The following is a 14,294-nucleotide window of genomic DNA, read 5'->3' on the forward strand; positions in this document are numbered from 1 at the left end:
TACCACAAAATGGCTGGCATAGTATACTGGGGCCAATCACAAGATGCTGGGATGGTTGCAATTTAAGCATCCCTCTATGCAACTAGGGATGTGCCATTTGGTATATCTGGTTTAAAAATACACCCCGATAATACTTATGTAGTATTATTTGGATAAATCCAGATATATCTGTCTTGTTTGGATATATTTCAATAAACCAATATTTATGTTCCCAAATTACCTGGATATGTTTGGGAATATCAAGGAAGTGCATTTTAAAAGTTGCAGCAGCTTGTTTTCCCTCCTTTGTAGGTTTCCCAGACTGAGACGAGGGGGAAGGGAAGTGGTGTTACACTCTCTCTCTCTCTCTCTCTCTCTGTGTGTGTGTGTGTGTGTGGCTGGCTGGCTGGCTGGCTGGCTGGCTGGCTCCAACCAGCTTGCCAGTTGGAGTGACTGGGGTGTCATTTCTGGGGCCCACAGAACTGGACCCCTTGACCCAATCAACTTGAAACTTGGAGGGTCTTTAGTGGTGTAGTGTGCTTGAAAAATGGTCCCTCCAGCGCCCTGGAAAGATTCTCCCATAGAGAATGATTCTCCCATAGAGAATGATTGAGCCATAGAGAATGAATGTATTCCAAATAAAACCAGAATCTGAGTTCTATACTGGTATTTTTGGATGTGAATATTTGGAATACTGAATATATATACCAAATCCAAACTATACTGCCTTTTTTAAGCGTACATCCTTAGAGGAAACAGTTTCTAAATGTGTGCTCCCTGTAGACACAAAAGTGACACCTTCTACTCCAGCGAGGTTGAAGAAAGCCAGGTCTAGTCATTTGCTTTTTAGAAGAAGCAAATGGGTGTCAGAAAACCTGTCAACAAGTACCATGGTACACATGGACATCACATTAGAGATCACTGGACTTGCATATCCATTGGGCTTAAAGGAGTTCTGGAGAAGTGCTGCAGGTAGCTTGGATCTCATGCCTTGGTCCATATTTAAAAGGTAAACCTGCAGTAGCTATACATTTCTACACGGCTTGCTGTTTGGCATTTTATTTTCACATTGTATTACAAATTGATCCCATTTGTCATTTCCATATTTGATTTTAAAATCATACTAAGTAATCAGGACTTTTAAAAACTGATTAATTTTTGTTTAGGTTAACATCTATGGAAGAATTGGACTGTAGCTTCAATGAGATTGAAGCTTTGCCCTCATCTAGTGGCCAGCTCTCTAATATAAGGACTTTTGCTGCAGATCATAACTTTTTAACACAGTTGCCGCCAGAGGTATGTTTATATTCAGTGACACATTAATCTGATTATCTAATTATCCTTAGTATTTAATTATATCCTATCAGTGCTGTGCATTTTATAGACCTGTATTTCTGTGTGTGTTTCAACTAACTGAAAAATCAGCAATTGAAATTTTGTGATGTATAGCTTTAGCTGAATAAATTCCCAAATTCATTATCACTAAGATAACAAAACTAATAAGATACAGAATATGAAAACATGACAGCACTTGTCTGCCAGCTTTGCTATTATATCACAGCTCAGAAGAATGGAAGATCTTGGAAGAAGGAATGCACTTTAAGGTAAAAGCAGATATAATAGAAGAGATGAGCTCTTAACATGTTCCATCACCTGTGGGTAAAGCCCAGCCTCATAGCTGAAATGACAGCAGTGCACGTGGGCATACCAAGTACTATCTTAAGTTATCAGTCATTCCCTTCTACCCCTGCTTCACGTGTGCCACCAGGGCCTCTGCATGGGGGAGAAGAGTATACTGGGGCCTGGAGGTCCAGAGGGGCCCAGGCCAGGATGCAGTCCCCATTACCATGAGGAAAAAACGTAGATAAACTTATAGATCATGCCTGAGGATTAGACATGGGAGAGTTTTGTGTTTTGTTGCGATCCATGAATTGTGAATTGCGAAACGTCACGAAATTGACACATTCGGCAAAACAAGTAGTTTCATGATTTGTCACAACCCGGGTTATTTCAACAGCCCCCTTCGTACCCGGAGATGCCAAATTCTCAGGGAGACTTCAGCAGGCTCTCCTCCACCCACCCTCCCAGTTTGCAATATGTTGATCGGGAAGGGTGGGAAGGGAGTGCATGACTGAAACGTGGACCAGGAGTTGCTGGATCAGAGGAGGACGAAGGACCAGCTGTGGTGGAGTTGGGCCGGGAAGACAGAGTGAGGGGTGGGGTGGGGTGGAGGGAAAAAGGCACCCTCACCCAAAGACCTTCCCACAGCAAGGCCAAGAGCTGGAAATAAGAGGCTTCTTTTAGTCTCTTTTAAGCAGCAGCAGCCAAAAGCACAATCCCAAATCCTTCCACACACACTCTCATTCCAATCCCAGCAAGATGCTGACTTAGATCAGAACAGGAGGTCTGTAGTTGGCTGACAGACCTGCCTAACAGGGTTTGGAGGGGTGAGATTGGTGTGCCCATGGCTACAGAAGGCCCACCTCCTTGGTTGCCTAGGGGATTGACTCCCAGCTCCTGGTTGTACAGGGCAGAATGGAAGCTCTCCAGATGGCTAGGAGAGCTGCCAGTCAAGGGTAAGTGGGCTATGACTGGGGTTTCCAATGGCAACGAAAGGTCTGGGCCCATTGTTGCCTAGGGAATCAATGGATTGGCGCCAGCCTGTCTGCAATTACGAATCGTTCACAAAGCTAATGAAACAGGCCAAAAAGTCATGAATTTCATGATAACTGCAGCCCCACAAAACGCGGTTTCACAACATACAAAATGGCCCGTTTCGTGATGAAATTTGCTTCGTATTTCGATTCGTCCCCATGTCTACTGAGGATACTTATAGAAACTTATTTCCTTGTATTTATGTATCTGTTGTCCAGATCTTGTGAGAATTGCTGGATTCAATCAGAAGCAGTGTTAAAGCAGCAGTCTCGAACAGCATTCTGAACTGTTTTACCTTCTAGGTCTATCATTATCAAGAACTACCAGTTTCAGAGTTTCTTTTGCACAGGCAGGAGGGAGGAGCACTTGGTGAGAAGGACAAACCAAAGCACTTTAAGATAGTGTGAGCAAGTGTTGCATCTTCTTTGGTTGGATTTGCAGGCCCAAATGATATTTGTCTAATTTACTCAAAGTCACAAATGCATGTTCAATGCTGCCGTATCTGGGGCTGGCTATAAATACAAACCCAGCATCCAGAAATGTGAGGGAACAAAAAGAAGCTACAGGAAACCAATCTTTGCTCCAGTTTTTCAAATCAAATGAAGCCTTTCTATAGTTGGGCAAATGTATGGTGGTTAGAGGAGCAGATGAACAAAATCAAGATGAAAATGATTTCCATATAGAGACTGAGTCTGTGGTAACTAATTTTTAGTGAAGCATGCATAGCCCTATGGATTCTTTGCACACACTGTCAGTAACTGTGGAAGAAGCTGAAAGAAGTTTCAGCAAGCCATCACTCATCAAAAACTGCAATTTAGTTATGGATACTGGCCAAATACCTCCATCTTGGAAAATGGCAACTATTATAGTAATTCCTAAACAAGACAAAGATCCTCTCAATGCAACATCTTACTGTCCAATCTCTTTACTAAATCAGGATTACAAAATCTTCACTACCATCTTGGCAAAGCGTATAAATTCTTTCATCTCCAATTACATACATTCTGATCAAACATGCTTTATCCCTACTCGTAATATAACAGATAATATTAATAAAATGCTACACTTAATAACGCACTGTAAAACAAACAATACTGAGGCCGCATTTCTTAGATATTGAGAAGGCCCTCAATTTCCTAGAGGTTTCTTATCTACTCAATATACTAAAACACATGGGATTTGGCTCTAAATTCCTCACCACAATAAAATCGACGTACTCTGATCCTATCGCCAACATAAGAATCAATGGTAAAACATCAGAGAAATTAAATATTGGCAGAGGAACTAGACAAGGGTGCCCACTCTCACCAATACTATTTGCCATTGCCATAGAACCTCTGGCAATTGCTATTAGGGAAAGACAATCGGTGAAGGGAATCTGCATAGATACAAACACTTTTAAAATTAGCATGGTTGCAGATGATATGCTGCTTTACTTAACGGATCCTTTGGCATCAATCCAACATCTATAACCAAGTTTATCTGAATTTGGACTAATACCTGGTCTACAAGGTAATCTAAGAATCATATCTTCTGCCAATAAATATTGATGAAAAAACAAATAAATTAATAGCCGCATTGTTTAGGTTTAAATTGATAGCCCAAATAAGATACTTAGGTGTTAATATCTCAGCTAATATTAGTAATATTCTACAGATAAATCATAAAGAGATTATAACTCAAAACTAGTATAACTAATTGGAACAAAACAGATTTATCATGGCTAGATTTCATCTTATTAAATCGTTTATACTTCCCAAAATGATATATATATTCAGAGTGGTACCCATCTACATGCCACACACATACTTATCTCAATGGCAAAATATATTAAATAAATTTTTATGGCAGGATAAGAAACTGAGAGTTGCTTTTGAAACCATTAGACGTAAATCTTTGAATGGTGGGTTTAATTACCCAGATTTAATCATATGTCAAAATTCTACAAGACTAATAAATATTATTGAATTAATGTCAAACAAGATTCTTCCATCTTGGGCATCTATTTTTCAATCTTTATTAGCCCAAAGATCTCTGCTCAAAATAATTTGGGAAAGACCAAGTGACCGACCTTCTAAAGTTAAAAAGTATCTTTTTAAAAATGCTATACTAAAGGTTTGGGATCAAGTGAGGCATAAGATTCTACCAAATATATCTAGATTCTGTCCATTTATACTAACCCCCTTGTTAGAACTGGGACTAAATAACCAATTTTGTCAATTTTGGCGATAAACACAATATTAGATGGATAGATATTGCAACACATAATGGTCTTATGAGTAGACTTGAATTAGAACAAAAGACACAAAAAAATTCAATGGTTTCTCTATTTACAACAAAAATTCAATGGTTTCTCTATTTACAACTTCAAAACTTAACAGATAGAATCAACATTAACCAAATAATGAATACTCCTAAAACTGATTTTGAAGGAATCTTAGATTCCCAACTAGTATGTTTTAAAGGCCTAATATCCAAAATCTACAACATTATATTAAATACGTGTAAACATACTACTCTTAATTATCAAATTAAATGGTGACAAGATTGCAAAACTAATCTTTCATCCAAACAATGGCACAAAATATGGACATCAAATTTGTACAATTCTTCAGTAGTTATCAAATTACAAACTATTAAGATCATAAACAAATGGTATTTGACGCCTAAAAAACTATCGCAAATTTACTCTTCTGCATCTCCTCAATGCTGGAAAGGATGTGGGGAGATTGGAACATTCTCTCACTGTTGGTGGGAATGCCAATATGTCATTAATTTTTGGAAGAAAATTCTTACTAAGATTAAAGATATCACTAACTATACAATCCCACTAAAGCCTGAATTAATCTTCTTGGTTCAATGGGACGACCTGCTCATTCCTAAAATAAGAAAGGATCTCATAACAAGTCTGCTAACTGCTGCAAAGAGTGTTATTGCAACTTTTTGGAAAATAACAGTGTTCCAACAATACTGGATTGGCATAATAAGATTTGGGATCATTTTATTACAGAAAAATTGATAAACTATGCCAAGCCGAGCACTTCCCTAAAAGCACTAATTTTCAAGAAAAATGGTTTCCATTCTTTGAATATCTGGAAAACAATAATATCTGGGCTATGTCAAAATTCATAAATCTATTCTTGACTGGTTATAACATATTTTTTAGAAGTTTAATTCTCATGTTTCCTTACATTTGTATATAGTACTATTATTTGGTTCTTGATTGTGTATTATCTATTTGTTATTTGTTAAGCTAAGCTATCGTGTAATTTGTTAATTGCTATCTGTTTTTATTAATAAAAAATTATTATTAAAAAAACTGCAGGTGTTCTGCAATGGGGCAAGAATGCTTAATCCACCCAGCCATCTTGTCTGTTGAGCGTGAACTTGCAAGAGAAATTGACTTTGGGAGGCTAGTTTTTCATTTTGCAATGAAAAAAGCCAGAAAAAATAAAAGCTTTACATTAATTTGCAGTCATGCCCATGTTGTTCCATTAGAATTTTTGTAAAAAAGTAATTGACAGGATAATCCCTTTTTAGAGACCAAAAGTTCCAAAATAGCTAGCAAACTTGTATTTTTCACAAATGTAGACTATGTAACAGTAATTTCATAACTAAATCTTCTTCCATGGTTTGTGAGTTTTATGTATAGGATGAAGGATTATGGGCTTGGGGTGTGTGTGTGGCCCATTTTACAAGTTTGTACTGGGCCTGAGGGGGGGGGCAGGGCTCCTATTTGAGTAGATGTGGGAAGATGGCAGGTGTTGGCAAAGAGGAGAGTGGCAGGTGGCCCAATGCAATCTCCCACAGCAGATAGAGGGCACAGCAGGGGGCTGGGCAAGAATGGAATGCTGAAGGAGCAGCACCAAGACAGAGCCTATGCACGCACACACCTTTTCCTCCTCCTCCTCGTTTTTCCAGGTGCTGAACAGCTCTCACCTAGTTTCCCCTTTCCCCCCTTCTTCCAGCGATTGTTATCAAGTTACTAATTGCCAGACAGCTTCCCCCCCACCCTCATTATTGTTGCAAAGGGGGAGGGCAAGGTGAGAATGGGAAAAACTGACAAGGAAGAGAAGGAGAGAAAGAGAAGGGCATAAAGGGCAGGAGCCACCTCCTTGGTTGCCTAGGGGATTGCTGGTGTGCAGGGATGGCTGGTGTGCAACCCACTTTCAGAGGCTTCCCAACTCACAGGTTGAAAACACTGATTTAGAGGGATGGAATAACCCTTCTGGAATCAGATTGCACTGTCAGTATTCTAAATATCTGCTCATGTTTTGTTATTTAAACAGCTTTTATAGGTGAATTGATGTACCTTCTCTAGAATGCATGCACTACAGCATTTTTCAATATTGCATTAAGCAGTGACTTCTGATTTTCTTTGACTTCTGGAGCTCTGTCTTAATGCTTTTTTTAATACTCTTGTTGAACTACAGTTTTAATGGCTTAAAATGTTTTAAGATACCGTCTTTAGTTTTAGGAATAGATTAATGATTGAAGCAGCTGTTAGCAGTGGGTATAATATGTTCTAGTGACAGAAGGGCCAACTGTTTTGGTAGATTCCATAATATTAATAAGACACGTTTTCACAGAAGGTATTAAAACTGGATTTTAAAAAAAATCCATGCTAATCTGCACTTAAAATTTTCCTTTCAGACTATCCGTGTTTTTGAAATCTGAACATAAAGCAAATGTAATTTTTAAAAATGAATTTCTGACCATATTATGAACTTGCAAAAAAGATTTTTAAGAAAAAAATGTGGAGCTGATAGGTTGAGGCAGCTCACATTTTATTAGTATGCCTACTAACTGACCTCTACAGTTGGTTCAGTACTCTAATAAGGCTGCCATTCAAATAACTTTGACGCTTAACTTTCAGTTTACATAATCTAACCAATAACTACTACCAGCACTTGCTTCTGGTTGAGATTATTTAATTTTTTTTGGAGGTAGGGTAGGGCATGGCAGTTTTATAGCAAAGGAGATGTATCAAAAGAGAGCAGCACCTCTTAATGTTAATTCTAAACAGCAACTATCTATGAAAACCAATCATGACTGCAGCTTGTAAGAGAAACTTGAGTTCATTAGCAGTACGATATGAAAATAAGAAATTAGTTGTATATAATTTTCTAAAATAATAACATTTTAAGTTAAATATTTAAGGAACATATAATGTGCCCTCTGAGGGTGTATAACATAAATGTTAAATATGTTTATGGTTGTAGAAACCAATTGGTACACACTTTTATTTAGGGAAGTATAAAAGTAATGGAAAACTTAGATTAAATTTATTTCAATTAATGTGTTGATTTGTCATCTTGATTTTTAAATCAATCCCCCCTTTAACAAGTTGTATCTGCACTAGTGCAAACTTGGGGCTCAAGTCAACACCAGATGCATCAGAGCTGCTCTGCGGACAGACGTGCTCACACTGCTTGCTTGCATCTGCGTTCCTTTGAGAGGTGTTTGTGCTGAGTCATTTGCTCAGCAGCACAAAGATTTATTGTGGCACCCTATGCTGGGTTATGCCATACGAGACTCATTGACTTCAGTGGCCTTAGGAGGGCATGATTCTGTTTAGGACTGAACTGACAATATGTACTTAGATCTCTCCTCTCACTTTCTCCTATATCAGCGCCACGGGTTGCCAGTGACCTAAGAGAGGCAAGCCAATTACAGTCCGGGAGGGTGCCTGCCAAGGGCAAATCTTGCCTGCAGCCTTTAGGTGACCAAAGTACATAATCTCATTGTGACAGAATCTGTTCTTGTGGAGCAGAATATTTTTCCCTTCTATAGTGCAAGGTCAGCTAAGGGTACTATGTATTTTTCTCCCTACTCCACAGCATAGCCTTTCACACTCCCTTTTATATCCATGATACTGTGAATCCTGGAAAGCAGAAAATGTATGTACTGTCTCTCCAGAGCTGTGCTTCAGGTGGCTCACTATAAAAACAGCATACAAATAATTATAATTAGCAAGCCATTAAAAACCCAGACAGAACATTAAAACAGAGCGTTAAAATCTTCAGTTAATACTCAGTTGCTGAGTAATCAGGTTTTTTCTTTCTTTCAGATTGGCAACTGGAAGCATGTAACTGTTCTGTTTCTGCATTCTAATAAGCTGGAGTTTCTCCCGGAGGAAATGGGCGATATGCAGAAATTAAAAGTTATCAATCTAAGTGATAATAGGTTTGTGACTTGCATTCTTCTGCGGGATTTATGGATAATGAAGGTTCACTGGGTGGCCTTTGGGTAGTCATCCCTCCATTTACCCTGTTGCTTAGGGGTGTTATAAGGGAAAACTGGGTAAGGCAGGAGTTCCATATATCACTCTGAGCTCCTTGGAGAATGGGTGGAAAATAATGTAGTAAGTGCATCATGGCATCTAAATAAAATGACTCTAATTCAGAGATGTTACCAACTTTTTATTCATGTTACCAGTATGTAATGTTTTTGTTTCTGACCTATTCTCAAATGTGGTGTTAGTCTTGACACCTGTTCTTGTGTTTTTATTTTTTTATTCACAGATTGAAATATTTGCCTTACAGCTTTACAAAGCTGCAACAGTTAACTGCTATGTGGTTATCAGACAATCAGGTGGGCATTGTTTTAAACATGATTGGATATTTTGTACTATACTCTCTCCAAACCAGGCTTATTGCTAAAATTAGAATTAGACTTGAACCAATCACCTTCTAAAAAAGCTAAGCTTGGCTATAACTGTGGTTCTACATTGGTCATTTCTCACAAAGTAATTGAAAAAAAACATACTGCTGTTTTTCTCATGAGCCAAAAGATACTTTTAAGTGTGAGCAAAAATTAGCGAGAAGAATGGAATTTCCCACTCTCCTGTTGCAGCCCGTTATGCTCCTCCTTCCACCTGCTACTATGTGTCAGGGAATGATCTGGTACAGCACCGGGTGCAGTGTAAGTGTTTGTAGTTGGGAGGGGAAGTCGGTGAAAATTTGTAGCTTCCTCCCCCCTTGGTGGAAGTACCGTTCAGCCTGTAGAAAATGATGTTTGGATTCTTTATTGGCTGCTATGATTAGATACAGTAAATAATGGTCTGGTTTTTTGGGTAGCTATTGAAGGATCCCTTCTGTTGTTGCAAAAATATCTGCTGTATTTTATTTACCCTAGTAGGGCATTGATTGATATTGCTCAGAAAGATTTATAGAATATACATTTCTTCATATCTTATTTAATGGCCAGAAAAAGTCAGATGCTTTGTGATTGTGTGTGAGGTGTATTTGGATATCAAAAAATGTTCATAAAAAGATGATAAATCGTCATGCATGCCCTTCTCCTTCCTTTGTGTGCCAGTGAAACTGAAGTTTTTCTGGTATGTTTGAAATGTTAATTTTAGCTCAGTGGGAAGAGAGAGAGGAGAGAAAGTGCTTGAGCAGCATCAGCTGGCTTGCTTTTATTTCTTTGTAACACCTGACTATGATGTTTGTTCTATATGTACATTTTGAACACATTCTACTTTTTTTGCCTTCTCAGTCTAAACCGCTCATTCCCCTTCAAAAAGAAACTGACCCAGAAACACAGAAAACAGTACTTACCAATTACATGTTCCCCCAACAACCAAGATCTGAAGATGGTAAGTACTTTGTTATCCAAAAGTTTGCCAGATAGAAGGGAGTGTCTGTCTTTTTGCTCTATTCCAGATAAACCCTTTTCCACCAGTGGGGTGCATGATACTCCATAAAACTATTAAGAAAATTAACTATCAGAAAATATATGTGGGTATTTTGCCTGCTTTTGTGTTCTACATATTGCTGCTTCCCTGATTTCTTTAATGTTCCTTTAAATTTTGGCTGCCACCAAAGGCACTTACATTAACTCTCTGTTTGAATTTTATAGAAAATATTAGCTGTATATGGTATGGGGGTGGCTGTGAGGTTAAAAAAAGTATCCGTTATGCTAAATGAAACTGGTGTTTTGCTTAAACAGAAATAAGAGTTTATTTATAAACGTACATACATAATGGTTGAAGAGTATAAGCATATTGGTTTCAGAATAGGTTTATAAGCTTGGTAGTTCAACATAGGTATAGATCCTTAAATGTTTACCTCCATATGTTGTCACAAAGACTAATTTTTTACATGGTTGCTACTTAGGATAAAAATATCCTCAGAAGAGAAGAACATGGAATTCTGAGTTCACTTGCCATATGGACAGTTTTTCTCTGCAAAGTAAAATCACACAAACTTCTTCCCTCACAGAATAACTTTTCTCATCACACACACTCAGACTCATTGAACTAGACTGACTACTTTCCCTCAGAATTCTGTCAAAAATTGCAGTTTACAGCACATTTCACTCACCCATCCAGCCCCCCTTGTTCTTGCCTTAGAAACCTGCATTTTTATCCAAAGGAACAAATTTTCAAAAAACCCATATTAACCAGCAGAAACACAACACAAGATGTTTATATGGCAAAACCTTGCACTGTGATATTCCACACTTCATAGATTCCCCAAGGACAGTGAGGATCAGTTGTGTCCCATCAGATTTTATCTCCGTCCTTCCTTTTAAAAGTTAAAACTAAAACACTGTTGGATATGATTGACCATTGGAGTGAGTGGGAAAATGAAAGGAATGTAGTAGGGTCATATTGACCCCAAATATAATACAGAAGTTTGTTATACTATTTTCAGTATATACATTTTTTAACTAGATGTACATTATCTCTTAGGTGGAAATTTTTGGTTACTATCTTGCAAATTTGATTTAGATTTATATGGTTTGTACAGCAGTTAACATTTCCACAGCGAAAAACTTCTATGTTGTGTGTTTTTTCTTACTAAGATTATAATAATAATAATAACATTCGATTTATATACCGCCTTTCAGGACAACTTAATGCCCACTCAGAGCGGTTTACAAAGTATGCCATTATTATCCCCACAACAAAACACCCTGTGAGGTGGGTGGGGCTGAGAGAGCTCCAGAGAGCCGTGACTCGCCCAAGGTCACCCAGCTGGCTTCGTGGAGGAGTGGGGAATCAAACCTGGCTCTCCAGATTAGAGTCCCGTGCTCTTAACCACTACACCAAACTGTTGGGAAGAAAACCCTACTTGGCTGTTTTTGTACATCAGCAGCTGCAAAATGCTTACCCATACAGGATGATTCATAATATTTCTGAAAGATTTGTTGTGCTGTGGCAGGTACTAATTGCACCTTTAAATGCCCATGCTTTTGTAACTTGGGTGTACTGAAGGATAACACTAGTAATTTCATTCATCGGTTTCCAGGCCCAAGACCACAAATACAGTCTCAGTACAATGGATAGGTATCTAGAGGTTTGACCCTTGACCAGCATTTCCAAATGCTGCTAACAGCCACTCATAACCCCTAGTAGGGTTGAGACACCCTGTTTGTTTGAGACTTCCCAGTCTCCGGGTTCTTTTTTCTCTGGGTGGATTTGCACACAGCTGGTCAGAAACTCAGGATACAGGCTTAAATATAATGGTTGTTTATTAATTCAGAGAGTGTATGCAGGGGTGCAGGAAACACTCTATAAGGTACAAGCAAAGGCAATAAAATAACAAACAACGTATCTATTTCTGGCTAAAACTATCTGTCTAGACATGAAGCTTGCTAACTTCCATTTCTCTGAAGAGGCTTGAGTTGCTCATACTCACAAACACTGTCCAAAACCATGCCAGGCAGCTCTAGTCATCTCAGGCCTGACATGGAGCAAAGTCTCTTACATGCTGACGAAATATAGGTAACAATAGAATGGTCAAACCAAGTCCCAGTGAGAGTGTGATACAGAGTGCATTGAGGAGCCATTTTTCTACTACTGTCAGCCAGTCAGGGCACACTTCTCTATCAGCGTTGCTAGGCCTGAGAAAGGAAAGGAGGACGGGCAGAGCTGAGACTCCCTTCCACCCAAGGACACCTTAGTCTGGAACAACAGCTTGCAGCTGCAGTTGATTAACAAGGCTGCTCATTCCATTCCCAGGGTGGCAGGCCAGAACTGAGCCTGTGAAAACTTAGGAGCCTGAACCAAAGTACACAGAATAGGCATGTATATGTAGCTCTTCTAGACAGTAGATAAAAGCCATACTGACACAAATCCAACAATGGGAGAAGTTGAAAAGAAATAGACTAAGGAAATCAGTATCCTTAGACTTGATGATTTAAACAGGGGCCAATCAACTGCTAATTGTGAGATACTACAGCTTTCCCATTTTGTTTGGTGATATTAAAATACAGCTTATTGAAAAAGAGTGGGCATTGATCCAGTTGACAAAGGATTGCCTACTTGCTAGCTTTGGGGCGGTACCTGTCAAAACCTAAGGCTCCATTTTGTCAAACTCTGACTCTGTGTTTTAGTTGGCAACTTCCATGTTTCCATTCATAATATGTATAGATAGCATTCAAAAGAAAATGGCTTGGTAATCACTGTGTAAAGTACTTCTATTTGCACAGTAATCAATTTTTCTTTTGTTTAGTTATGTTCATATCAGATAATGAAAGTTTCAATCCTTCATTGTGGGAGGAACAAAGGAAACAGAGGGCTCAGGTGGCTTTTGAATGTGATGAAGACAAAGATGAAAGGGAGGCACCACCCAGGGTATGTGATTTCTTTTTTCTATCATGACTTACTTGATAAGTTTCAAGTACAAAGCAGATGAAACATTGTCTGCTTCAGTTGGTACCATTTACTGTCAGTAATAATTGGCCTAAGTGTCTTTTTCCACCCTCTTCCACAAAGTCTTTTATGCAACCATGTGAAATTCTTGAGAATCTCAGCTTTAATTAAGAAATGCATGGTATTTGATCTAAAACTATTTGTAAAATGGTTTATGGGTTCCTGATGTGTGGCAGTTTTTGACTTGGGCTAGTGCTTGGATGAAAGGATAACAAGGAAACCCCATGTAAGCTGACCTCATTCCTTAGAGAAAGGATGAGGTAGAAATGTCATGAAGGGAGTTTGCTTCTGTAGAGAGGTTTCAATGTCAAGAGCCAATTCAAGAGTGTAATGGAATATTCTTTGCTCCCCTTGTCTGTCGCAGAGATGCTTAGAATTTGTAGCAGTATTTAAATTTTTGAAACTTCTTTTACTTAGGAGGGCAATTTGAAGAGGTATCCAACACCTTACCCTGATGAACTGAAGAATATGGTCAAAACCGTTCAGACAATAGTACATAGATTGAAAGATGAAGAAAACCCAGAAGATGCTCATAAAGAATCAAAGCAGGAAAGCCAGCAAGTTTCAGTGAAGGATGTGGGTGTAAAGGTAAGCGTCAATATCCTTTTGAGTTTTGAAAAACTTTCCATCATATGATATTGTGGTCATTTTTGTGAAATAGTAAAATATGAACCATTGATTTTGTGTGTTCCCATGAGCAATTGCAAATTGGTCTTAAAGGCCATATAAGGTACACATTTTATGCATTTTTATCTCTCATAGGCCCATGATTTGATTTAACACTTGCAGAATAATAACTGTGCATATATACTGTTTCTCTAGACAGATTAGTGTCCCACTCAGAGCAGTGAACAAAATTAGTGTTGTTATTATCCCCACTATACAATTGGGGGTCTGGGACTGAGAGGAGTGGCTTATCCAAGGCCATCTGCCGAGCTCATGGCCATAGTCGGATTTGAACCCGCAGAGTGCTGATTTGCAACCCAACCACTATGTT

At 38.6% G+C, this 14,294-nt stretch overlaps 1 protein-coding gene across 4 annotated transcripts in view; it reads left to right on the top strand.

Moving 5' to 3' along the window:
- Positions 1 to 14,294, top strand: part of ERBIN (erbb2 interacting protein) — a 121,147-nt gene that overhangs the window by 62,935 nt on the left and 43,918 nt on the right. For 3 of the 4 annotated variants that reach the window (XM_054986107.1, XM_054986108.1, XM_054986109.1), the window contains 6 exons: positions 1,146 to 1,275; positions 8,705 to 8,820; positions 9,159 to 9,228; positions 10,135 to 10,234; positions 13,098 to 13,219; positions 13,715 to 13,885. In XM_054986107.1, coding sequence (XP_054842082.1) covers positions 1,146 to 1,275; positions 8,705 to 8,820; positions 9,159 to 9,228; positions 10,135 to 10,234; positions 13,098 to 13,219; positions 13,715 to 13,885 — 709 coding nt within the window. Of the gene's footprint in view, positions 1 to 907; positions 989 to 1,145; positions 1,276 to 8,704; positions 8,821 to 9,158; positions 9,229 to 10,134; positions 10,235 to 13,097; positions 13,220 to 13,714; positions 13,886 to 14,294 lie in introns of those variants that run through there. The other variant, XM_054986110.1, reaches the window with a different exon arrangement.

Source organism: Eublepharis macularius, chromosome 8 (assembly GCF_028583425.1).
Source record: "Eublepharis macularius isolate TG4126 chromosome 8, MPM_Emac_v1.0, whole genome shotgun sequence".
Taxonomy (NCBI): Eukaryota; Metazoa; Chordata; class Lepidosauria; order Squamata; family Eublepharidae; genus Eublepharis; species Eublepharis macularius.